Source organism: Lampris incognitus, chromosome 5, assembly GCF_029633865.1.
Source record: "Lampris incognitus isolate fLamInc1 chromosome 5, fLamInc1.hap2, whole genome shotgun sequence".
NCBI lineage: Eukaryota > Metazoa > Chordata > Actinopteri > Lampriformes > Lampridae > Lampris > Lampris incognitus.
In genome coordinates this window covers 8,960,967-8,984,336 of record NC_079215.1, presented here as the reverse complement: position 1 = coordinate 8,984,336, position 23,370 = coordinate 8,960,967, and the positions used below count along the sequence as shown (strand labels likewise).

General features: G+C 47.5%; 1 protein-coding gene across 1 annotated transcript; it reads right to left on the bottom strand.

Moving 5' to 3' along the window:
* Positions 1-199: 199 nt before the first annotated feature.
* LOC130112483 (adenylate cyclase type 9-like) lies at positions 200-23,232 on the bottom strand. The gene is made up of 7 exons (XM_056279862.1): positions 23,133-23,232; positions 22,176-22,393; positions 21,370-21,529; positions 9,178-9,326; positions 6,254-6,283; positions 2,958-3,249; positions 200-2,818 (listed from the first exon to the last, which is right to left on the bottom strand). The coding sequence occupies exons 1-7, from the start codon at positions 23,229-23,231 to the stop codon at positions 1,745-1,747; spliced, it is 2,022 nt and encodes a 673-aa protein (XP_056135837.1). The 5' UTR covers position 23,232; the 3' UTR covers positions 200-1,744.
* Positions 23,233-23,370: the final 138 nt, after the last annotated feature.

Here is a 23,370-nt window from a genome sequence, read left to right as displayed (position 1 = left end):
CGAGAAAAAGAAAACTTCCGAGATGCCGAGTTATTCCATGGGGCACATCCGATCTGACTCCTGGCAACAGGGCAATGAGAAAATGAATGAAACAACTGTCAATTGTCAATAATATGGGGCGGGGGGGGTGGGGGGGGTATGGAATTTGTTTTTAAAAAAAATGCAGCCACAACTGCTCAAGGCGCATCATTTCCTCACACATACAATCATGATCTATCCTTGCAATGACATCAATGAAAAAAAACAAAACACAACCTTTAACAAAAAAAAAATCCATCAAAAATACACTGTTATATTTTTAGGCACTACAAAAGAATCAGCTCAGAAGGATAGGTTGCATTGCACCTACACATCACTCTCTCAAAGTGGCACAACATGAGTAACTGGATACAGTAGCGGGCCTCCTCAGCGCCGAGGCTGCAGTTCAGACTGGACTCCCCCCCCCTTAAGAGCGGACCCCCCCCCCCCTTAAGAGGCGGACGATAATCGGCTGTCGATCGACGCTGATCGAGTAGTGGGGAGACCGAACGAAGGTACGACCGGATGGAAATTCACAAAAAGTCAAGTCAGCTTTTAAACACAGTCAAACGTTAACCAGGGGAGCTCCTCAGCCGGCGTCCGTTCTCCACTTCGACAACGTTAACGGACGTGGCCCGAATCTGCTAAAATCTGTGATGGTCACGACGCGACGATTGTCACTCACAGTTCTGCTTTAAATAAATTTAAAGTGCCTTCCCACTTTTGTGATAATCCGAGTTTTAAAAAAAAAATCCCTTTTTTTAACATATTCCCTTATCTAATTTTGTTTTGTGCTTTCAGGCGTCGGATAAAAGCTATATAATTGTAATGGCTATCAAATACAAGTGGTCAAGAAAACACTGTTTGTGCAAGACCTGTGCTTCTGTGTGCATTTAGCCGCTACGACGCTACCGCCCACGTAGCGAGCTTTAGCTTGTCCCTTTGTATCGAGATTGGCACGAATGAATACTGTATCAAGCCCTCGTGTGAAAGAAGAATACATAAATTAACACTGCTTGTTATAAATTCCCCTCATTCTACCCATAATTCCCTGTTAAGATCATCACGTTCCACTGGCACTTATATAGGATCTAAAAATTCTTCCCCTTAAGTCGGGTGAAGACTGATCGAGTTAAAATAAAATTATATGGCATGACCATAATGATTTCTATCAAATAGTTGCATTGAAGACAAACCGGGAAAAAAAAAGACAAAAATCTCTAAGTAACGAAGTCCACAGCACGTTCCCAAATCTGAGTCTTAAGAGGGAAAGCCTATACAAACATTGTTTAAAACATTTTCTTTTTGTTCAATACTCCTATTTGATGGTTCACGTTTTCTAGTCTTGAAGGCACTTAACGAAACAAATGAGGAAGGAAAAAAAAAATCAACAACAAATATACTCCCTTTCCTTCTGACGCCCTTACGGCCATTTCTCCACTTCATCTTGCTGCGCTCAACACAGGTCCAACCCACCTCCATTTCAAAGCCACATTCCCATTAAGAATAGTAGGAGCCCTCGTATCTTTGGCCATGGTTCATGTCCAGGCAGCTGGAGAAAGCAACTCCCTCGACTTTATCCACGCCTGGAACTCCTGGAAACGCAGGAGACACCCTCGCCAACGCCTATAGGCAGGGGTCTCACACCTCCAACCAAAGTGTCCTGGTTAGACAGTGTCTTGAGAGACAGCAGCCAGAGAGAACAGGTCAGAGGGACCAGGGGGAATCAAAGACGTGAGTAGAACTCCTCATTGAGATATGTCAGCTCATCGGCCTCCTCGCCTTCATCCTCTTTCTCTTCAAGTGCGAGAGGTGCCGGCGAGAACGTGGGGGGCACTTGCGTGGCACCAGATTTTGGGTCTAGTTGTGGGGGGTGATGGTGGTGTTGGTCTGTGGTGGGAGATGGGCCAGAGAGTTTTGGAGCGTCCCTATATCCCTCCTCCCTTACCTCCACAGGCTCAGGTTGACCAGGTTCTGGCCTGGCTCCTGGAGGTCCAACTATCATGCTGCTTTGGGGTAGAGGAGTGCTTGAGGAGGTGGTGGAGGAGGGAGGAGTGTGAGAAGAGGAGGAACAAGGAGGAGCTGCTGCCTTGGCAACAGACTCAAAAGTCTTACTGGCTGGTGGCACCATGGCAGAGACTGCAGGGCTGCTGCCCATCTCAAGCCGCTCTTGATTTCCCAAAAGGTTCCCCCCACTTTTGGGGTAAAGGAAGGTCCTCATTTGACCTTTGCCCTTTACATTTACGGTACCTCTGTAGTCGAACTCTAAACCCATGGTGCTGAGCACAGCATGGCTCTCCTCACTCACCTGCACCCGGCACTCCACACCAGTGGAGTCCATCCGGCTGGCGATGTTGACCGTGTCCCCCCAGATGTCATAGAGCAACTTGGTGGTGCCTATCACCCCCGCCGTCAGCGGGCCATGGTTGAATCCAATGCGGAGCTTGAAGCCAAAGCCCAACATGTTCTTGTTGAAATCGTCTAGGACGCCCATCATCTCCAGGGCAAAATTGAATAGCGCCATCAAGTGGGCATGCGGATGGTCGTGGTTACTGTGAGCCAGCTGCTGGACATTCAGTCCTGATGCTGCCATGTAGGTGGAACCAATAGTCTTGATCTTCTCGACATTGGTGAATTCAGATTTGCGGAGGAGTTCGTCAAAGTCTCCAATCAGCTCGTTGAGGACGCGGTAGCACTCTTTCCCACCCTCATAGCTCTCCTCGTAGAACTCGCTGAAGTTGACAATGCTGGCAAAGATCACACCCACATTTTCATGGTTCTCGGAGTAGCTCTGGGCCCGCTGAGAAACGATTGCACAAAAATAAGTGTATTGCAAGCCACTCGCTGGATGCTAGGAACAAATCAACTTTATCATGAGAATTATCATGAGATTTGTATCATTAGCCTGTTTATGCAGTTGGGCAAAAACAAATAAATACCTTGAGTTGCTCAGCCACATGGATGGGGATTATGTTGCCTAGCAACCACTCCGCTTGATCCCGCATAGTCTGAATTTTGGAGCGGTGCTTGTCTGCCTCCACATTGCCATGGTAATAGAGGCGGTAGCTGACCTGAAACTCACGGTTGAGGAACCAAACCAGGAGGAGTAGCAGGAAGAAGGCCAGAACAGCCTCTTTGACAAGGAGGTCAAGAGGTTGAAGAGGAGGGTTTGGGCCTGGTTCTGAAGTCATCCACGCTAGACAGCCTCCATTCAATGTAGTGAGGTTCCCCCTGACACAAGAAAAAGAAAGGAGATGATGAGATGAGATGGAGTGGTACCAGAAATAATTTATTTGGAGCGGGGGATAAGACGACAGACTGGATGGGGTTCAGTTTGTTGTGTGTAAGTTAAATGGAGGTATGGCAAAATATGGGAGGGGGGGGCAGAACAACAAAGACATGCAGAAAAAGGTTAGAGGAGAGAAGTACACAAGCTGGGAGAGACAAGGACTCAATGACAGGATGATGGTAAGGTGGGTTTGGGTTGGAGAGAGAAGTTGGGAAGGGTAAGACCCCCCCCCACAACAACATGTTCCCCTGCCACAACTTTCTCTCTCAAGTCTTCCACATTAATCCTCTCTCACTTAAACCACGAAACAGGCTCACCAGAGACAGATGAAGAATTAAACCCCACACATCTGGAGCTACATGTGTGATCTCTGGCCTAAGCTTAATCCATAGATATCATATTCCCTCTATCGCAACACAACATGACAAGGCGAGTGACTCTACTCCCTTTTTGAGCAAAAAAAAAAAAGGGGGGAAAGAAGAGACATGAAAGATAAAGTGGCAAAATTATAAATAAGAGAGGGTTGAGAAGGTGTCACGGTATATAAAAGAATGAGCATCACACACAGGCAACCAATCAATAACTACCATAAGCAACAAAAGTGACAGAATTGTAGCCATGGAAACAAACAAATTATCATGAGATGTAATTTCTACTGGGTAAGAAATAACCCGTTTAATAATGTTAAATTCACAGCAATTCGCAAGTATACTTCTGAACCTCTGAAACAGAGGGCCCCAGTCCAGTTGACGCAGAGAAAATACTACTACTACTACTACTACTTTCGGCTGCGCCTGTTAGGGGGCGCCACAGTGGCTCATCAGTTTCCATCTCTTCCTGTCCTCTGCATCTTCCTCTGTCACACCAGCCACCTGCATGTCCTCCCTCACCACATCCATAAACCTCCTCTTTGGCCTTCCTCTTCTCCTCTTCCCTGGCAGCTCCATATTCAGCATCCTTCTCCCAATATACCCAGCATCTCTCCTCCACACATGTCCAAACCATCTCAATCTTGCCTCTCTTGCTTTGTCTCCAAACCGTCCAACCTCAGCTGTCCCTCTAATATACTTGTCCCTAATCCTGTCCTTCTTCATCACTCCCAATGAAAATCTTAGCATCTTCAACTCCGCCACCTCCAGCTCCACCTCCTGTCTTTTTGCCAGTGCCAGTCTCCAAACCATATAACATAGCCGGTCTCACGACCATCTTGTAAAGCTTCCCTTTAACTCTTGCTGGTACCCTTCTGTCACAAATCACTCCTGACACTCTTCTCCACCCAATCCACTCTGTCTGCACTCTCTTCTTCACCTCTCTTCTGCACTCCCCGTTACTTTGGACAGTTGACCCCAAGTATTTAAACTCATATGCCTTCGTCACCCGTCACCTCTACTCCTTGCATCCTCACCATTCCACTGTCCTCCCTCTCATTCATGCATATGTATTCCGTCTTGCTCCTGACTTTCATTCCTCTTCTCTCCAGTGCATACCTCCACCTCTCCAGGCTCTCCTCCACCTGCACCCTACTCTCGCTACAGATCACAACGCCTTCCGCAAACGTCATAGCCCACGGAGATGATTCAGAGAAAATAGCCTAGTTGAAAGGCAGATAACAAAAGTAAGATGTGTCGTTAATTATCTATGCCTTAATCTGTACAACTGTACTTCACTTTGCATGCCTTAGAAGACAAGATCTGCAGGTGGAATTGCATAATGATAAAGAGAAGAGGTTTCCAGTTCAAACTGCAACGTTGCCTCCGGCTCAACCGGGCATCCCAGGGAGTGCAATTGGCCGCATCCCTGGATGAGTAACCTGCAGCTAGAGACTAGCAACTCCCACAGGTAGCGAGGTGCCTGTCAGTGGCGGCTGGCCAGTACAGGGCGCTGGGGAACCGCCCGCTTCAAACATCAAGAGATGAAAATCTACTTAAACATGTTAAATATAATTTAGCTGTATAATTATAAAATAAAAGTGTTGTTCAGTCTGTGAGCGCCTGTCAGCAGCCATTAAATATTGGTTCCAAATGGTGTTTGGTTGATTCCTGTCTGAATACATATACTTCCTGGGTGACGGGCGCCGGCCAAACGATACTTTATGTAAGCCCTCAAACTTGTGGCGAGCAGGTGACCTGAGGCTGCTGTCTGATTGGTTTCATCAGATTTTCCATGGGCCGTAGTTCTGTGTTGCCCCAGACACTCCCACTTTTATTGGCAGCGAATTGGTATTGTTTTAATGTTTTTTTGATCTAATGTGTTTGGACAATTCTCGTGGCTGTCAATCATGTTCACACTCACGCCTCGTCTCGACTGTCAATCATCCACCGTCTACGAACCCTGATAAAAGCTATAGGCTACATTGTCCTTCTTAATAACTCTGTGACTGTGTGGACATTAAAGCAGCTGTCAGGTGTGCTGCGCCAAGGTAAATTGCCCCCCCCCCCCATTTTTAGCACCAGCCGCCACTGGTGCCTGTACAGCTTCTATACCCTCTCTAACCACACAGTAGGGGTCGTGCACCAGGACTGCAGGAGAAAATAGGGGATTGGACATGCCACATTAGAATGAAAAAAGGATAAAATTAAGAAGAAAAAAAAAGGTAAGGGAAGAGCTATTTGGCATTCTTTCTCTATGCCTTGGCTTTGGAACAAGCCAATGTACAGCTATAACACAAAAGGCTAATCTGCATCAGCCATGAGTCATCCCTCCTGCTGCAACACCTAGCAAACATTACAGTGGCAAGAGGTCAATTGTGTGTGAAAGAGAAAGGGAATTAAAGAGTAGAAAAGTACAGGACTGAGTGGCGACAACGAGGAGAGACAAAGTGTGTGAGAAAGAGAGAGAGAGAGACAGTGAGGGCTACGATTAAGAAAACATAAGAGGGCTCTTGCTACCATCAACCTCTCAAATGTCACTCATCTGTTGAACTTCTGTTTCCACAGAGACACTCACCCAACTGCAGGCAAGCTGTTGTTAGCCGAGCTGAAAGAGAGGAGAAACGTGTCACATAGAAGTGGTTATACCAACACACACCTATTCACTCACACAAATACACACACGCATGGGTTCACACAGAAACATAAGGCAATACATGGACACATAGGCTACATGGCCAAAAGTATGTGGGCACCCCTTTTAATTAGTGGCTTTGGCTATTTCAGCCACACCCATTGCTAACAGGTGCATAAAATCAAGCATGCAACCATGCAATCTCCGTAGGGTGTCCAACCCCAGGCCTCGAGGGCCGCAAGTGTCTGCGGGTATTTGTTCCAACCATGCACTACACCACCTGATTTAACTAATTAGCTCCCCTCTTGGGACCAAGGAGGGAAAGGAATTAGTTAAATCAGGCGGTGTAGTGCACGGTTGGAACGAATACCCGCAGACACTGCGGCCCTCGAGGCCTGGGGTTGGGCACCCCTGCGACAAACACTGGCAGTAGAATGGGTCGTACTGATGAGCTCGGTGACTTTCAACGTGGCACTTGTCAGTTTGTCAAATTTCTACCCTGCTCGAACTGCCCCAGTCAACTGAAAGGGCTGTTATTGTGACATCGAAATGGCTGGGAGCAACAAAAGCTCAGCTGTGAAGCGGCAGACTACGTAAGACCGAAGAACAGAACCGGTGAGTGCTGAAGCGCTAAAAAATGGTCTCTCCTCAGTTGCAACACTCCACTACTAGTTCTGAACTGCCTCTGCAAGAAACATCGGCACGCGAGTTGTTTGTCGAGAGCTTCATGAAATGGGTTGCCGTGGAAAAGCAGCCACATACAAGCCCGAGATCTCAATGTGCAAAGTGTCGACTCGAGTGTTGTAAAAAGCACACCGCCGTTGGACCCTGGAGCAGTGGAAAAGCGTTCTATGGACTGATGAATCGCGCTTCACTATCTGGCAGTCTGACGGATGAATCTAGGTTTGGCGGATGCCAGGAGAACACTACTTGCCTGAATGCAGTGCCAACTGTAAAGTTTGGTGGAGGAGGAATAGTTGTCTGGGGCTGCTTTTCATGGTCTAGGCTAGACCACTTAGTTCCAGTGAAGGGGAATCTTAATGTTACAGCATACAGTGACATTCTAGAGAATTGCGTGCTTCCAATTTTGTGGCAACAGTTCCAGTTTCCTGTTTCAGCATGACAATGCCCCTGTGCACAAAGCAAGGTCCATAAAGACATGGTTTGCACAGTCTGGTGTGGAAGAACTTGACTGGCCTGCGCAGAACCCTGAATCTAAACCCCATCCAACACCTTTAGGATGAATTGGAATGCCGACTGCGAGCCAGGTCTCCTCCCCAACATCAGTGCCAAATCCCACTAATGCTCTTGTGGCTGAATGGGAGCGAATCCTCACAGCCATGGTCCAAAATCTAGTGGCAAGCCTTCCTAGAAGAGTGGAGGATTGTTATAGCAGCAAAGAGGGGACCAACTCCATATTAATGTCCATGGTTTTGGAATGAGGTGTTCAACAAGCACATATATCCTGATATTGGGTTGTCCACATACTTTTGGCCATGTAGTGCATATACACCGATCAGCTAAAACATTAAAACCACTGACAGGTAAGTGAATAACATTGATTATCTCATTACAATGGCATCTGTCAAGGGGTGGGATATATTAGGCAGCAAGTGAACAACCAGCTCTTGAAGTTGATGTGTTTGGACGCAGGAAAAATTGGCAAGCAAAAGGGTCTGAGTAACTGACAAGTTCCAAATTGTGATGGCTAGATGACTGGGTCAGAGCATCTCCAAATAGGCAGGTCTTGTGCGGTGTTCCCGGTATGCAGTGGTCAGTACCTACCAAAATTTTCCAACAAAGGACAACTGATGAACTGGCGACAGTGTCATGAGTGCCAAAGGCTCATTAATGAGCGTGAAGAGTGAAGGCTAGCCAGTCTGGTCCGATCCCACAGAAGAGCTACTGTAGCTCAAATTGTTGGAAGAGTTAATGTTGGCTATGATAGACAGGTTTCAGGACACAGTGCATTGCAGCTTGCTGTGTATAGGACTGAGTAGCCGCAGACCAGTCAGAGTCCCCAACGATGACCCCTGTCCACCACCGAAAGTGCATACAATGGGCAAATGAGCATCAGAACTGGACCATGGAGCAATGGAAGAAGTGGACTGGTCTGATGAATCACATTTTCTTTAACATCATATGGACAGCCAGGTGCGTGTGCATAGTTTACCAGGGGAAGAGATGGCACCAGGATGCACTATGGGAAGAAGGCAAGCCAGTGATGCTCTGGACAATGTTCTGCTGGGAAACCGTGGGTCCTGACATTCATATGGATGTTACTTTGACACATGCCACCTCCTGAAAACACTGCTGCGGACCAAGTACACCCCTTCAAGGTATTGGCATTCCTGGATGGCAGTGGCCTCTGGTGGTTTTAATGTTTTGGCTGAATGGTGTATGTATGCACACAAGAGGACGGAAGCGCGTCTATGCACATCCACACAGATGTACGCTATTTCCATCACACAAAGTTCAATGGCTTTTGTCTGACATTAACTACTTGCAAATGGCTAAGATTGCTATTACCTCGCATATATTTACTAAGCCTTAAGTTCAGGATTTACTACAACTTGACTCTTTCAGTTATAATACACCTAAATGAGCTCAGTCTGTGCGAGCCTTTGTTAACTCATGGAAATATTACATGCCCTTAGTATGGACTACTGACTAAAGTACATACAAAAAAATATAATGGCATTGGGACATGTTTGCATAAACAGATTTGTATGTCTGGATTTCTTTGCAGCCGCATGCATCTTTTGATATCTGTGTGTTTCTGTGCATGCACCAGAGAGTGCTGTTTGGACGACGGGCATGTTTGTTTGCATGGAATGTGTGTTTGTGTGCAGAATGCAGATGCTCACCTAGTCCTATGGAGGGGGCTATAGAGCAGCAGTAGGAGGGTGGCCCCTGTAACGGTGGCGAGGGCTGAGCGCATCCAGAAACTCAGCTGGCAGAAGTGGCAGAACTGAATGATGGCCAAGATGGTGGCACAGCACAGGAACATGGTCACCTGAACGGAACAACAGTGATTTTCAAACTGAGAGAAGATACACCGAATGCAACTCACCACCCCGCCTCCATCCTCCACAAAAAACAAAAAAATTAGGGAAAGACAATGACACATAATTATCAAGATTATTTCTAGGATTTAACCATCTTTTCTCAAAGTAACGAAAGCATGGATAGATATTTTCAGGGTCACAAAGGGTCAGGGAAACTTGGAGATGCTCTGCAGGTCTGCAATTGTGGTCCATCCTAAACTGAAAACATCTGAACACACACACACACAATTGCACAGACTTGTGTCACATCGTGTCCGTGCTGTATCCTGCAGCTTGTGGGTGAATTTGAGGCAGCATATATGTTTAACCGTATCGCATGCTCGGGCATCTGTAGTGATACGGGCCTTTCAGAGCAGTTAATGATGACACCGAGGATAATGTGTGTCCCTCTCTCATCCCAATGCATATCCTCCCTCTCTCTCCCAGCCATATCCTCCCTCTCTCTCTCTCTCTCCCAGCCATATTCCCCCCATTAGCTCTCTTATTGGGCGCTAACATCTTCAAAGGCAGAAAAGGCCAGAAAACTCCGTGTCTAATTATCCACCATCGCCAAGACGACCGCTTTGATCTGCAACACCTAAAGGGATGGAGAGAGAGCGGAAGGCGGAGAACGAGAAACACAGAGGGGAGGTGGGGCTGGGAGGAAAATGAATAAAGGAATCAGGTGTTGAGTATCGGTGGAAAACAGGAAATTAAGACGGCAAAAAAATCTTGCGAGCAGCAGCAGCGGGCTTGCGGCTGGAAGGGAACGTGTACCGCGGCCTTATTCAACCTCGGCTCAAAGCGGCGCGAAAAGTCGCAAACCAGCGTCGCGCCTCCACTTTTCCACATAGTGGATTCAGAGGGGACCAAGGTCCACATGCAAAACCTGATGAGGAAGATGCTTTCTTTCTATAGGTCCAATCAGTGCTACAGCAAGCTGACAGTCGACTACTCTAAAAGCATCTTGTGACAGGAGTAGGCCACTGGGAGGGTTCAGAGATGGAGGACGGACACGGATTAGCAAAAACACAGTGTTCCTTTTATTCACTATGAATGAATATCTTTGCTCGTACGCTGCACGGGCTGATGCTCAGCGTTGTCGGAGCCTTCCCCGTCTCTTCGTTTTTCTCTCTGACTGTTTGCTATGTTCACTCAGGTAGCTGTCAGCCCAGGACCTAAGCTTGACTGCAGTATATAAGAGGACAGGTTAGTTGTTTGACACACACCTGAGGCTGATCGCTACTGCATCTGCTCTCCCCCGACCCCCCTCCCTTTCCGCTTGTAGCCGAGGCTAAACCACACCCCACTGCCACATATCCCCACCGCCCGACTTAGGCCTAGGCCACATCCGGCCAACGGCCAACTTCCCCGACAGAGACAGGAAATCGGCAACGACCATCCGCGTCCCCGACCTAAGGACCACCTTGAACTTAAACGGCTGTAACGCCAGATACCAACGGGTGATCAGCACGTTGGCGTCTTTTATGCGGTGGCGCCACTGGAGCGGGGCATGGGCCGAACAGAGGGTGAATGAGCACCCCAGGAGGTAAATGCGAGGGGCACCGCCCGCCCAAAAGAAGTGCCTGATGGCCAGGCACTGTACCTCTGATCCCTCTCCACCAGCTTGCGGCTTATGTACAAGCACTGGGCGATCAATTCCCTCCACCTCCTGGGACAAGAGTAGTTAGGCGTGTGGAGCAGTGGCTCCCCACAGAGGGCCTGTTTAACCCTCTCAAACGCCACCTGACACTGCTCCGTCTGCTGGACTGGAACTGAGGCAATCTTTTGGGTGAGGCTGGTCAGGGGACCGGTTAACTCCGCAAAGGTGGGGATGAACCGTCTATATATTTTTTTTAGTTTTATTTAACCAGGAAAAGACTCATTGAGATTAAAAACCTTTTACAAGGCCCTGGCCAAGACAGGTAGCAGCACAATTAATAGGGTTGCAGACATACATACATGTAACAATTTGCAATAAGAATTTAGAAAATTACAGAATCATAACATATCAAAAATATCCATCAACATCAGGGACCACACAGGGGCAATGTAAATCAGTTAGAATATCTGCAGCCAGATATGCCTGCCTCCAAATCATTAAGAAGTACTTTAAATGCATCCAACGAGACTAGCTCCCAAAGATTCAGGTCGTTTTGCAACTGACTCCAAGCAAAGGGAGCAGCATACTTACATGGACCGCATCTATACAGCGCTTTTCTAGTCTACTGGCCACTCGTGCATCCTGGCAAGGGGACGAACACATCAGCAAAGTGCTGTCGCAATGCAGCAACCTCGGCTTCCTGGCGGGATGAGAGCTGGTTCTCACAATGGAGGGAGGCAGGATTGTTGGGGTTTTTTTTGTACCTCCGGCCCCGACTCATCTCTCTCTGATGACACCATGGCCAGAGAAACCCGGGACAGCCTCTCTCCGAATCTGTGTTGCACCTGCCCTGTTATTACACACAACCTCATCGCTGCCATCCCCAACTCGCCGTGTGACCACAAAGGGTCCTTGCAACTTGGTGAGCAATTTGGAGCTGGAAATCGGAAGTAATACGAGGACTTTTTTGACCAGTGCAAATTGACACAGTCGCACTCTTCTGTTATACAGGCGCTGGTGACGTTCCTGGAGCAACTTCTCCCGCGATATCTGCCCAAGTGTATGGGGTTTTGCTCTCAGGTCTAGGACGTATTGCACTTCGTTTTTACTGGCGCATGGACCACTCTCCCAGCTTTCTTTAATCAGGTCCAACACACCTCTCAGGGTTCTGCCAAACAGCAACTCAAGAGGGGAAAACCCTGCGGAGACCTGGGGAACCTCCCGTACTGCAAATAACAGAGGGTGCAACAATTTATCCCAATTGTGGCTATCCTGATGCACGAACTTACAAATCATTTTAAATCTCTATTAAAACCCAACGACTGAGGATGCACAAGCCAGTGAATTCTTAGTGCCGGTCCCAAGCCCGGATAAATGGGCAGGGTTGTGTCAGGAATGGCATCAGACATAAAACCTTTGCCAAATCAAATATGCGGATCATATATCAGATTTCCTTACTGGATTGGTCAAGGGCCCGGGTTATCAACAACCACCACCAGTACTATTGGCCAGCAGGGTGCCGGCGGAAACTATGCTACTGTTGGGAGAAGGAAAAGGAGAGGGGGGAAGGCATGTCCAGAGGCAGCAGGAGAGGAGGAAGGGTAGGAGTGTGGAGGTGAGAGTCGTAACTTTGAATGTTGGCACTATGACTGGTAAAGGGAGAGAGCTGGCTGATATGATGGAGAGAAGGAAGGTAGATATATACTGTGTGTGTGTGTGCAAGAGACCAGGTGGAAGGGGAGTAAGGCCAGGAGCATCGGAGGTGGGCTCAAACTCTTCCACTATGGTGTGGATGGGAGGAGAAATGGGGTAGGGGTAATCCTGAAGGAAGAGTATGTCAAAAGTGTATTGGAGGTGAAGAGTGTGCTGGACAGAGTGATGAGTATGAAGCTGGAAATCGAAGGTGTATTGATGAATGTTATCAGCGCATATGCCTCGCAAGTTGGGTGTGAGATGGAAGAGAAAGAAGAATTCAGGAGTGAGTTGGATGAAGTGGTGAAGGTGTTCCCAAAGAGGAGAGAGTGATGATTGGAGCGGACTTCAATGGGCATGTTGGTGAAGGGAACAGAGGTGATGAGGAGGTGATGGGTAGGTATGGTGTCAAGAAGAGGAATATGCAAGGACAGATGGTGGTGGATTTTGCAACAAGAATGGAAATGGCTGTGGTGAACACATATATCAAGAAGAGGGAGGAACACAGGGTGATGTATAGGAGTTGAGGAAAGTGCACACAGGTGGACTATGTCTTATGCAGAAGGCTCTATCTGAAAGGGATTGGAGACTGCATGGTGGTGACAGGGGGGAACGTAGCTAGGCAGCATCGGATGGTGGTCTGTAGGATGACTTTGGAGACCAAGAAGGAGGAAGAGAGTAAAGACAGAGCCAAGGATAAAACGGTGGAAGATGAAGAAGGAAGACTGTTGTGTGTGGAGCTCAGGGAGGAGTTAAGACAGGCACTGGGTAGTAGTGAAGAGCTGCTGAATGGTTGGGCAACCACTGCAGAAATAGTGAGGGAGACAGCTAGGAAGGTACTTGGTGTGTCATCTGGACAGACGAAGGAAGACAAGGAGACTTGGTGGTGGTGGAATGAAGAAGTACAGCAAATTATACAGAGAAAGAAGCTGGCAAAGAAGAAGTGGGATAGTCAGACAGTTGAAGAAAGTAGACAGGAGTACAAGGAGATGCAGTGTAAAGGAAAAGGCATATGGTGAGTTGTATGACAGGTTAGACACTAAGGAAGGAGAAAAGGACTTGTACCAATTGGCAAGGCAGAGGAACCGAGTTGGGAAGGATGTGCAGCAGGTTAGGCTGATCAAGGATAGAGATGGAAATGTGCTGACAAGCGAGGAGAGTAGCTAAGAAGGTGGAAGGAGTACTTTGAGGGGCTGATGAAGGAAGAAAATGAGAGAGAGAGAAGGTTGGATGATGTAGGGATAGTGAATCAGGAAGTGCAGTGGATTAGCAAGGAGGAAGTGAGGGCAGCTATGAAGAGGATGAAGAGTGGAAAGGCGGCTGGTCCAGATGACATACCTGTGGAGGCATGGAGATATTTAGGAAAGATGGTAGTGGGGTTTTTAACCAGATTGTTTAACACAATCTTGGAAAGCGAGAGGATGCCTGAGGAGTGGAGAAGAAGCATACTGGTGCCGATTTTCAAGAACAAGGGTGATGGACAGAACTGCAGCAACTACAGAGGTATAAAGTTGATCAGCCACAGCATGAAGATATGGGAAAGAGTAATAGAAGCTAGGTTAAGAGGAGAGGTGACGATTAGCGAGCAGCAGTATGGTTTCATGCCATGAAAGAGCACCACAGATGTGATGTTTGCTTTGAGAATGTTGATGGAGAAGTATAGAGGAGGCCAGGAGGAGTTACATTGTGTCTTTGTAGATTTAGAGAAAGCATATGACAAGGTGCCGAGAGAGGAGGTGTGGTATTGTATGAGGAAGTCAGGAGTGGCAGATAAGTATGTAGGAGTGGTGCAGGATATGTATGAGGGCAGTGCGACAGTGGTGAGGTGTGTGGTAGGAATGACAGATGGGTTCAAGGTGGAGGCGGAATTACAAAAAGCATCGGCTCTGAGCCCTTTCTTGTTTGCAGTGGTGATGGACAGGTTGACGGGCGAGATCCGGCAGGAGTCTCTGTGGATGATGATGTTTGCGTTTGTTGATGTTTACATTGTGATCTGTAGTGAGAGTAGGAAGCAGGTGGAGGAGAGCCTGGAGAGGTGGAGGAGAGCCTGGAGAGGTGGAGGTATGCACTGGAGAGAAGAGGAATGAAAGTCAGGAGCAGCAAGACGGAATACCTATGCGTGAATGAGAGGGAGGACAGCAGAATGTTGAGGATGCAAGGAGTAGAGGTGACAAAGGTGGATGAGTTTAAATACTTGGGGTCAATTGTTCAAAGTAACGGGGCGTGCTGAAGAGCTGTGAAGAAGAGAGTGCAGGCAGGGTGGAGAAGAGTGTCAGGAGTGATTTGTGACAGAAGGGTACCAGCAAGCATGGCAGGGAAGGTTTACAAGATGGTCGCGAGACCAGCTATGTTATATGGTTTGGAGATGGTGGCATTGACAAAAACACAGGAGGTGGAGCTGGAGGTGGCAGAGTTGAAGATGCTAAGATTTTTGTTGGGAGTGACGAAGAAGGACAGGATTAGGGACGAGTATATTAGAGGGACAGCTCAGGTTGGACGGTTTGGAGACAAAGCAAGAGAGGCAAGATTGAGATGGTTTGGACATGTGTAGAGGAGACATGCTGGGTATACTGGGAGAAGGATGCTGAATATGGAGCTGCCAGGGAAGAGGAAAAGAGGCGGGCCAAAGAGGAGGTTTATGGATGTGGTGAGAGAGGACATGCAGGTGGATGGTGTGACAGAGGAAGATGCAGAGGACAGGAAGAGATGGAAACGGATGATGCACTGTGGCGACCTTGAACAGGAGCAGCCGAAAGTAGCAGTAGAATTAAATCTCTCCACGAGCCCATCCATTTGGGGGTGATACACACTTGTGCAGATCGATTTAATGATCAATAACTCGTATAGTTTGCATAGTATGTGTGACATAAATGTTGTGCCCTGGTCTGTCAGAATCTGCATATCCATCACTGTCTGGTTTGGTTCGCCCACCAAACAGGACAGGGACAGACTAAAACGGACAGTTAGGTCTGCAGAGAAAATCCTTGGTTCCAACCTGCCCTCCATTCAGGACTTATACACCTCCAGACTCAGGAAATAGGCATGCAAACTCCCTGCAGACCCATCACAACCTTGCCACAACCTGTTACAACTCCTCTCCTCTGGTAGTTGCTACAGAGCACTGTACCCCAAAACAAGCAGATATAAAAGGAGTTTCTTTCCGTGGGCTCTCATTCAAAGGAACACTTAACACTGTCAATAAAGCCAACCATGTTGTATATACTGCACTGTACATTGTACATATACTGGTACGCTCTGTCATGTCCATCTACCTCAGGCATGTATGTAAGTAACCTGCTAACATCTATTTCAGCATCTCTGATATGTATTCTCTGCACCACTGTACCTTATCAACTCATAAATACATAAGGATTGTCTTATACGGGTGAAATCGCCTGTATAAGTCAACCTTTGTGTACATATCTGAAGGTTGTTGTGTTGTAGTGTTGTTATTCTGTGTTAAGTACACTGAGAGAGCCACGAAACTGATGTCAAACTCCATGTATGTGCAAACCTAAATGGCCAATAAACATGATTCTGATGTCTTTCAGGAGTCCCAACGCAGGAGATTACAAGGACCAGTGCCTGGGCAATGCTTTTAGCTGAGATGTTGTGCAACGGCACGGCTTCAGGACAGCGCACTGCGTAATCCGCTATGACTAACACGAAGTGATATCTCCATGTGCTCTGATCTAATGGCCGAGAGAGGTGGATGCCAACACATTCCAACAGGACCTCAATTAATGGTAATGGGATGCAATGACGCTTTTGGGGTGGCCGGCAGGTTTGCCAATTGACATTCCTGGCAAGACGCACACCACCGCTGTACGTCGCTGTGAATGCCTGGCCAGTAAAATCGAGCCGTTATTTGGTCACGTGCGTTATTGTAACTGAGGTGACCTGCCATGGGGTTGTAATGGGATCCTGGAAGACCAGTTCCCAGCTGACTTTCGGTACTGAAAACTGCGTGGTTTATTGCCCGGCTCGAGTGTCGCGACTCACTTGATATGACAGGTCTCTAATAAATGCAAAATAAGGTGGAGTGAGCGTGGCGCTTGGGCGCACCGGCGGACCGTCGACGGTCACCACACAGGCAAAGGCAAAGCACAGCGTGTCATCCCGAGTCTGCTTGATGGGGAATTCCTCTGCTGGGGGGGGGGGGCCACCGGAACCCTGGTCGATTCCCCCTCGCCTGACTCGGATGAGCTCGCGTCCCCACTTGGCACCGCGCGCCAACCCTGGCTGTCGTGGTCGCAGCCCCGCTGTCTCCCTCACCAACGTAACAGACCCCGGCCAATCTAAGTCTAATAAATGGGGCCGTGACAGGCAGGAACTAACCGCAGCCTGGACTTTATGCTTTTTTTTTCTAGATATCTCTTTTCGACGGCCACCACCGGATGCTTGTGAATATCCCCATGCACACACCATAGTAGTAATTTTGGAAGTAGCAGTGATAACAGTAAAGGCCCAACAACGCCTGCATTTCCTGAGGAGGCTGAGGAGCGCCCGTCTACCCCCCAAAATTCTCCCCAACTTCTACCACTGCACCACAGAGAGCATCCTGACCATCTGCATCTCAGTGTGGTACGGCAGCTGCACCTCAGTAGACCAGAAAGCTCTGCAGCGGGTCGTCAAGGCGGCCCAGCATATCACCGGTACCCAGCTCCCAGCCATAAAGGACATTTATCACAAACGCTGCCTTCGAAGGGGTCTGAGCATCAGCAGAGATCCCACCCACCCCAACCACGGACTGTCCTCCCCCCCCCTGTGCTCTGGGAGGCGCTACAGGAGCCTCAGAACCCGCACCGCCAGGCTCAAAAACAGCTTCTTTCCACAAGCTGTTGCCCACCTGAACCTGGCCACCCACTGAATGTCTGTGGATATTTTTAAATATTTTGTACTCCAGCTCTTTTTTTAACTTATTTCAGCTTTTGTGTGTATATCTTATACTGTGTTTGTCTGCGTCTGCCTTGCACTGTTTGGTGAAGCCACAGCCCTCGTTTCATTTTTAACATGTACGTGCACACTGTTTATAATGACAACAAATTGAATTGAGTTGAATTGAACTGAATAGTAGTGGTGGTAGGAGTAAATGCAGTAGTGGTGGTCTTCAGTTAATTATCAATGATTTAGTGTAACACCCAGAAGCGGGACAGGCATCAGGCCTGCAACAGTATCAGCTGAAACTGAACACGATTCACCTGACCTACATGTCTTTGGACTGTGGGAGGAAACCGGAGTTCCCGGAGGAAGCCCACGCAGACACAGGGAGAACATGCAAACTCCACACAGAGGACAACCCGGGACGACCCCCAAGGTTGGGGGTCGAACCCGGGACCTTCTTGTTGGGAGGCGACCGCGCTATGCCACCGTGCCGCCCTAATCTATCCAATGATATACATTTTAGAAAACAAAGCGATGGACAGACAAGCACGTTGAGTGCCATACTTCCCAATCTCAGCTTAGTATATTCTACAGAGGGTCCAAAATGTGGCTTTCTCTGCCTTTATATTTTGTGAATTTGTCCTCACAGCAGTGTAAAACAGCCCTCAAGTCATCACAGGAGGTTGAATCCGTTCACCCGAACCCAACGTCCATCGACAGAAACGTTTCCTCGCTCATCTAACGCCCCTTTTCCACTGCATGGTACTGGCCCAACTCGACTCTACTCTATCCGACTCTCCTCGCTTTACTTTTTGGGATTTGGTTTTCCACTGAAGATAGCGCCCCTCACGGCGAAGCCCCGCTGGTCATTTGTGGACGTGTTGACTAGTTTTTCCTCCCTTCTCTACCAGCGCCCCACGCGAGTGTTTTATTTATTTTTTTTTTAAATCAACAAGACCAACTCTAAATGTGTGCTTCACATGAACAATATTAGTGTAACTAAGAGATTCACTGACAACAAATAATTTTCTACATAGATTATCAACTATAATACAAGTTTCATAAGACTCGCTTTGGCATTTCCTGGTTACAAACACAGCTGTTCAATTTCTGTCCGAGCATTCGGTGGTTTTTGGTGTTTATATTATATTTATATTTAAATAAATATAAATAAAAATACATATATTTATATTTTATTTATTCATTTATTTATTTATAGTGGTACTTTCATGTCACCTTTTAGTATCGGCTCAGCTCACTTGGAACCTTGACGGAGGCGGTACCAAAAAAAGGACCGGGTACCAGGTCCTATCCCTAACTTTTGCCCAACGGAAAAACCAAAAAAAGCGAGTACAGTTGAGTCGAGCTGGTACCATGCAGTGGAAAAGGGGCATATAGTGACCTCTTAACCGACTGCAGGTGTCCCCACCCTTATAAACAACACAGCGGCATAACGACGGAAACCAACGAGCAGTTCCATATGCAAATATGGGCGTGACCTAGTTAATGGTCACACCCATATTTGCACATGAACCTGATCATTGGTTTCGGTCGTGATGCCACTGCATTGTTTGTAAGGGTGGGGACACCTGCAGTCAGTTGAGACTGAAGAGGTCACTTGGATGAGTGATGAAACGTTCCCGTCAGTAAACGTTGCATCCAGATGAACTGATTCAACCTTCTTTGATTTTGTTACCTGGATTATTGAGCATGCATCAAGACAGCCCTGAAACCACTTCCCCTAACCAACCAATATTTTCCTTTGTCATATAAGCATGCATATACATATACATACACACACACACACATATGTATATATGTGTAAAGGCCTATTATGAATATCACTTGTTTTTCTTTTATATACACTACCGTTCAAAAGTTTGGGATCACCCAAACAATTTCGTGTTTTCCATGAAAAGTCACACTTATTCACCACCATATGTTGTGAAATGAATAGAAAATAGAGTCAAGACATTGACAAGGTTAGAAAAAATGATTTGTATTTGAAATAAGATTTTTTTTACATCAAACTTTGCTTTCGTCAAAGAATCCTCCATTTGCAGCAATTACAGCATTGCAGACCTTTGGCATTCTAGCTGTTAATTTGTTGAGGTAATCTGGAGAAATTGCACCCCACGCTTCCAGAAGCAGCTCCCACAAGTTGGATTGGTTGGATGGGCACTTCTTTGAGCAGATTGAGTTTCTGGAGCATCACATTTGTGGGGTCAATTAAACGCTCAAAATGGCCAGAAAAAGAGAACTTTCATCTGAAACTCGACAGTCTATTCTTGTTCTTAGAAATGAAGGCTATTCCATGCGAGAAATTGCTAAGAAATTGAAGATTTCCTACACCGGTGTGTACTACTCCCTTCAGAGGACAGCACAAACAGGCTCTAACAGGTACTATTTAATGAAGATGCCAGTTGGGGACCTGTGAGGCGTCTGTTTCTCAAACTAGAGACTCTAATGTACTTATCTTCTTGCTCAGTTGTGCAACGCGGCCTCCCACTTCTTTTTCTACTCTGGTTAGAGCCTGTTTGTGCTGTCCTCTGAAGGGAGTAGTACACACCGGTGTAGGAAATCTTCAATTTCTTAGCAATTTCTCGCATGGAATAGCCTTCATTTCTAAGAACAAGAATAGACTGTCGAGTTTCAGATGAAAGTTCACTTTTTCTGGCCATTTTGAGCGTTTAATTGACCCCACAAATGTGATGCTCCAGAAACTCAATCTGCTCAAAGAAGTGCCCATCCAACCAATCCAACTTGTGGGAGCTGCTTCTGGAAGCGTGGGGTGCAATTTCTCCAGATTACCTCAACAAATTAACAGCTAGAATGCCAAAGGTCTGCAATGCTGTAATTGCTGCAAATGGAGGATTCTTTGACGAAAGCAAAGTTTGATGTAAAAAAAAATCTTATTTCAAATACAAATCATTATTTCTAACCTTGTCAATGTCTTGACTCTATTTTCTATTCATTTCACAACATATGGTGGTGAATAAGTGTGACTTTTCATGGAAAACACAAAATTGTTTGGGTGATCCCAAACTTTTGAACGGTAGTGTATATTTACCGAATTCTGGGAACAGCCCGGGAACCGCCTCAGCTGGGACGTGAACTAGCGAGTCGACACATCTGTGGTCATTACACACACACACACACACACACATATGTGTGTGTGCTTATTTTCTCCTTTATCTGTCTTGTCTTATGAAAACTACGCCATATCACACGAGTGTCTGTTCTTAGTGTGTTAATGATAGTGTTTGTGTATACTTGCATGTATCGTGTGTGTGAGTGTCTTGTGACTGGCTGGTTGTTACTTGTGTAGCATGGGTGGTCATGGGATGCACCGTTGTCGGGTGCCGTGCTGAACTGTGTCTGCGTCTCTTGCCGTGTCTGGGATGATTGACAGATACACATACAGGTTGTGCGTACCGCACTGCTGTGCCTGCAGAATGCCGCTGTTCAAGCCCCCCAGGGTTTTGTTGGGCAATTCTCCTTCACATTCTCCTTCACATTATATATTGTATCTTTTTCAAAATGTTCATATTCAAATTTTCATTTTAAAATTGTCATAATTTTCATTGAAAATTTTCTATATCTTTTTTAAAATTTCAATAAAGAAACGAACAAACGTTTCAACCAAACACTGTGGTCAGTGCTGGAACGTCTGTCTTATCTGTCTGTCTGTCTCCAAAATACATCAGCAGTTGCTGACAGAAGTAGGGGATGGGAAAAATTTTGACATATCAGCCCAACCACGTGCACACACACACACACACACACACACACACAGACACACACACACACACACAGGCTGTTGGTCCCGTTACCTGGAGGGGCAGGTGGGCGCTGCAGGTGAAGTGGGAGAAGACGGAGATCGCGGGCAGAGAGATCAACACAGCTCCTATCACATGGCGAGGGACCCAGCCTGAGACCACCCTGAGCAGGGAGCGGGTGCAGTTCAGCACCTCCTCCAGACAGAAGGCCATACTGGAGACAGAGAAGAGAAGGGGTCGGAGGGCAAAAAGGGGAACAGGTGAGGGGAAAGAGGCAAGGAGGAGTAGGGGTAAAGAAGAGAAGAACCAAACAAAATCAGACAACCAAGTTTTGGGGGGTTTTTTTTGGATTGTTCCCCCCCTTTTCTCCCCAATTGTACTTGGCCAATTACCCCACTCTTCCGAGCCGTCCCGGCCGCTGCTCCACCCCCTCTGCCGATCCAGGGAGGGCTGCAGACTACCACACGCCTCCTCCAATACATGTGGAGTCGCCAGCCGCTTTTCACCTGACAGTGAGGAGTTTCACCGGGGGGGACGTAGTGCGTGGGAGGATCCCGCTATTCCCCCCCAATCCCCCCCCCCTCGAACAGGCACCCCGACTGACCAGAGGAGACGCTAGTGCAGCGACCAGGACACATATCCACATCTGGCTTCCCACCTGCAGACACGGCCAATTGTGCCTGTAGGGATGCCCGACCATGCTAGAGGTAACATGGGGATTCGAACCGGCGATCCCCTTGTCGGTAGGCAACAGAATAGACCATTACGCCACCCGGACGCCCAAAACCTGCCACTTTAACAGGGGTGTGTAGACTTTTAATATCCGCTGTATCTGTTCATCATCTGCCTTTCGTCCTCACCGTATGGAGAGCACCAGGGAGGTGAGCTCGAGCAGGCCCGCCAGGGGGGTCAGGGCCAGGGCGGTCGGGGCGGGAGGGCCCACCATGGCGGGGCTGACCAGTGGGGGCAGAAAGCACGCCAGGCTAAGAGCCAGGAAGACAAAGCAGCTGAGGAGCACGTCCAGGAAGGAGCTGAAGGTGGTGCTGGCAAAAGTCTGCACCGGCACCTGGTTCACCACCTGCAGGGGCGGAGGGAGGAGGGGTCCGCAAACGACGGGGGAGATTAAGAAAAATGATGACTTTCGAAACGCCCGAGGATACAGCTGCAATTTCTGACAAGGCTAAGTGGGCTTGTAAGGAAGCTAGCTACCATTCTGATAGGGTTCAGTAAAGTCTGGGGGATGGATTTGGTGGGAGGGATTTCACTTTGTGAACAAGGGGGTCAAGTCAAATCCGTTTTATTTGTGTAACCCATCATCACAAATGTGCCTCAGTGATCTTTAGAGTCATAAAAAACTCATTCGAGAAGCCTCATTTGTTCTCAGATGTCTTTATCTAAGCTTATGGTTGGCTGCAGGAGCTTCGCTGAGGTCGGGGTTTTAGGAAAATGGAGACCGAGACCAGCTTGTCTTCTGCAGCGTGGACAGAAAAGCAGAGCCACGCAGGCTGAGATGGCCATACGGACGAGACGCTCTCTGAATTATTAATGTAGACACTATGAATGTTAACTGTGAGACAGTTTAAAAATTGTTTTTCTGCCCGGCAATGACGCTGATGTAACAGCAGGGGGACGTGAGAGGATGGAGTCAAGTGGAGCACAAAGGCTGCTGGCTGGTTGTGTGTTTAGGTGTGATTATTAATGTGACATCAAAATGTTGGTGGTCTGTGCTAGTCTGGGTCTAAAAACGGTCTTGCAGAGAGTATTCGGTCCTGTGTGTGCGTGTGTGTATGTGTGTGTGTGTGTGTGTGTGTGTGTACCTCCTCCTGGTAGCTGCTGCGGTAGGCCATCTCCAGGGGTCTATCTAGGAAGTTGAGGCTGATCTTGTTGATAGGAGGCTTGAAGAAGTAGTCTTTCATCAGGCTGGAGACCAGGGGACAACCGTAACACAATATTCTATTAACTTTAAACAACAACAAAACAAGAGGACAATTTCTTGCTATTGAGTCAACCCCTCCCTTTTCTTCCCCCTCCCCAATTGTATCCGGCCAATTACCC